The following is a 3,401-nucleotide window of genomic DNA, read 5'->3' on the forward strand; positions in this document are numbered from 1 at the left end:
TGGGGTCCCAGTAAGACCATTATGGGGTCCCCAATAAGGCCATTGTGGGGTCCCAGTAAGACCATTATGGGGTCCCAGTAAGGCAGTTGTGGGGTCCCCAATAAGGCCATTGTGGGGTCCCAGTAAGACCATTGTGGGGTCCCAGTAAGGCAGTTGTGAGGTCTCCGGGGGCTGCCAGGCTCTGTGTCCCTGTCCTTGCCTCCCGATCCTCCCCTGGCCGCCGCTCCCCCTCCCCCAGATCCCCCAGTCTGGCCGCCCTCACCTCCCAATACCACAGGATGGGGCCAGTCCCTCTCCAGGCCCCTCGTCCGTGGGATTTCCGGGATAGGGGGGGTTTCCAGCTCGGGATAAACGTCAGTGCAGAGCCGCTGCCCCCAGGCCGCTCCTGCCCGGGGTGGGAGGGCACGTTCCTGTTCCTGCCGGATCCTCCCCGGCACATTCCTGCGGCAGCCGCCTCGTCCCCGCCGATCCCGCTTTTCCAGGGCCGGCTCGTGTCTGCACTTAGCAAACCCGGGACATTAAATGTTAACGAGGGCTTTTAGCTCCCCGTGTCTGCCGTGCGCGGAGGTGACACGGATCCGGCGCCTGTCACATCCGCACCGATCCACCGGGACGTGCCGGGCGGGAAGGGACGGCACAAGGGACAGGGACAGGGAATCCAGCGGGGGGAGCAGCAGCAGGGACCCCACAAAACACCTGGGCAGGGAAGGGTTTGGGTTGGGTGACCCTTGGGGACAGCTGGGATGAAGTTCCTTGGGATGAGATGGGGCACAGGGAGGGTTTTGGGTTGGGTGACCCCTGGGGACATCTGGGATAAGGTCCCTTGGAGTGAGATGGGGCGCAGGGAAGGGTTTGGGTTGGGTGACACTTGGGGACAGCTGGGATGAAGTTCCTTGGGATGAGATGGGGAGCAGGGAAGGTTTTGGGTTGGGTGACCCCTGGGGACAGCTGGGATAAGGTCCCTTGGAGCGAGATGGGTCACAGTGAAGGTTTTGGGCAACCTCAGCTCAGATTTCAGGGGTCAGGGGTGAGGAGGGCTCAGCACCACCATAAAAACAGGGAGGCAGGTCCCCTGGGCTGCGGGAACCCATCCCTCTCAGGGGCTGCCCAAATCCCTGTGTGCCCTTGGAACCAGCTCAGCCACCCCATGGAACCCGGGAGACCCTTTTCCCAGTGATTTGGGGCTGTGTGGGAGGGGGAACTGCCGGGTGTTGAGGAAACCAGGGAACCACCGAACCACGCAGCCACCTCAGCGCCTGCAGGCTCCATCCTGGAAAAATGAGCCCCTTCCCGGGGTTTTTCCCCCTTTCCTGGGAGCAGGCAGCCCCGGGTGGGTGCTGCAGCCCGGCCCTGACACCGTCCCTGCCCCGCAGAGGAGCGAGACCCGTTCCCAGCAGGGCCCTTCCTTCGCCGTGGTCGTGGCCATCGACTTCGGCACCACGTCCAGTGGCTACGCCTTCAGCTTCACCAGCGACCCCGAGGCCATCCACATGATGAGGTGAGGGGCTGCCACAGCTGGGAAAGGGCTCCTTTTGCCCCCAAATGGGTGGAAGTTGGATTGCTGGGGTGGGAAATCCATCCTCTCCTTGGGGAGAGGCTGCTGTGGAACGAGGATACTCCCAGGGCTGGAGCCCTTCTGCTCTGGAGCCAGGCTGGGAGAGCTGGGGGGGTTCCCCTGGAGAAGAGAAGGCTGCAGGGAGAGCTGAGAGCCCCTTGCAGGGCCTAAAGGGGCTCCAGGAGAGCTGGAGAGGGACTGGGGACAAGGCATGGAGGGACAGCACACAGGGAATGGCTTCACACTGCCAGAGGGCAGGGATAGATGGGATATTGGGAAGGAATTCCTGGCTGGGAGGGTGGGGAGGCCCTGTCCCAGGTTGGGCAGAAAAGCTGTGGCTGCCCCTGGATCCCTGGAAGTGTCCAAGGCCTGGTTGGATGGGGCTTGGAGCAACCTGGGCTGGTGGAAGGTGTCCCTGCCCAGGGCAGAGGGTGGAATCAATGGGATTTAAGATCCTTTTCAACCAAAGACATTCCAGGATTCTGGAGCCCGTCTGCTCTGGAGCCAGGCTGGGAGAGCTGGGACTGTCCAGCCTGGAGAAGAGAATTCTCCAGAGAGACCTGAAAGCCCCTTGCAGGGCCTGAAGGGGCTCCAGGAGAGCTGGAGAGGGACTGGGGACAAGGCAGGGAGGGATGGGACACGGGGGAATGGCTTCCCAGTGGAAAAGAGGATGGGTGGGATACTGGGAAGAAGTTCTTCCCTGTGAGGGTGGGGAGGCCCTGGAACGAATTTCCCAGAGAAGCTGTGGCTGCCCCATCCCTTGGAGTGTCCAAGGATGGGGCTTGGAGCAGCCTGGGATAGTGGAAGGTGTCCCTGCCCATGGCAGGGCGTGGCACTGGGTGGTCTTTAAGGTCCCTCCCAACCCAATCCAGTGTGGAATTCCACGAAATTCCTCCCGGGGAGCAGGAGGACGGATCAACACCCACCCCTCCCCTCCCTTCTCCGTCCCTCTGAGGTGCTCGAGGTCGCGCCCGTATAAACAAATCAAACCCTCCAGGACCCCCCTGGCCCGGGGGTTCATCTGCTCCGGCTCCTCCTTGCAGGAAATGGGAAGGGGGGGACCCGGGGGTGGCCAACCAGAAGACCCCCACCAGCCTGCTGCTGACCCCGGAGGGGACCTTCCACAGCTTCGGCTACACCGCCCGCGACACCTACCACGACCTGGACCCCGAGGAGGCCCGAGAGTGGCTCTACTTCGAGAAGTTCAAGATGAAGATCCACAGCACCAGCGTGAGGCCCTGCTCCCACCCCACCCCATCCCCTCGAGGTCCCCCAGGCCAGGCTGGGGGTTGTAATGTTGGTAAAATCCCCCTTTTCAGCCCGTTTTAGGGCGTGATGTTGTGGCTCCCCCGGGGAAGGGGGATGTGGCTGCACCAAGGTGCTCCGGCTGCTCCGGCTGGCACAGGGGTTTGCTGATGCACTCGGCCACCTCCCAGCACCTCCTCGTGTGATCCATGTGCTCTTCCTGGCAGGATCTGACCATGAAAACCGAGCTGGAGGCCGTCAACGGGAAGAAGATGCCGGCGCTGGAGGTGTTCGCCCACGCCCTGCGCTTCTTCAAGCAGCACGCGCTGCAGGTGGGCACCGGGCCAGGCTGGATGGGGCTGGGGGCAACCTGGGGCAGTGGGAGGTGCCCCTGCCCAGGGCAGGGGGTGGCACTGGGCGGTCTGTAACGTCCTTCCCCACCCAAACCTTTCAGGGATTCTGGAGCCCCTCTGCTCTGGAGCCAGGCTGGGAGAGCTGGGGGGGTTCCCCTGGAGAAGAGAAGGCTCCAGGGAGAGCTGAGAGCCCCTTGCAGGGCCTGAAGGGGCTCCAGGAGAGCTGGAGAGGGACTGGGGACAAGGCA

At 63.1% G+C, this 3,401-nt stretch overlaps 1 protein-coding gene across 1 annotated transcript; it reads left to right on the forward strand.

Annotated features, from left to right (window-relative positions):
• Positions 1–1,320: 1,320 nt before the first annotated feature.
• LOC113979779 (heat shock 70 kDa protein 12B-like) lies at positions 1,321–3,132 on the forward strand (the record flags this gene model as incomplete). The annotated part of the gene is made up of 3 exons (XM_027707068.1): positions 1,321–1,498; positions 2,599–2,785; positions 3,028–3,132. Coding segments are annotated over 3 exons (470 nt in total), but the record flags the coding sequence as incomplete, so codon positions are not given.
• Between the last annotated feature and the right edge of the window lie 269 nt (positions 3,133–3,401).

The sequence above is a fragment of the Neopelma chrysocephalum genome, unplaced genomic scaffold, assembly GCF_003984885.1.
Source record: "Neopelma chrysocephalum unplaced genomic scaffold, ASM398488v2 Primary Assembly neopelma1_88939, whole genome shotgun sequence".
NCBI classification, from domain to species: domain Eukaryota; kingdom Metazoa; phylum Chordata; class Aves; order Passeriformes; family Pipridae; genus Neopelma; species Neopelma chrysocephalum.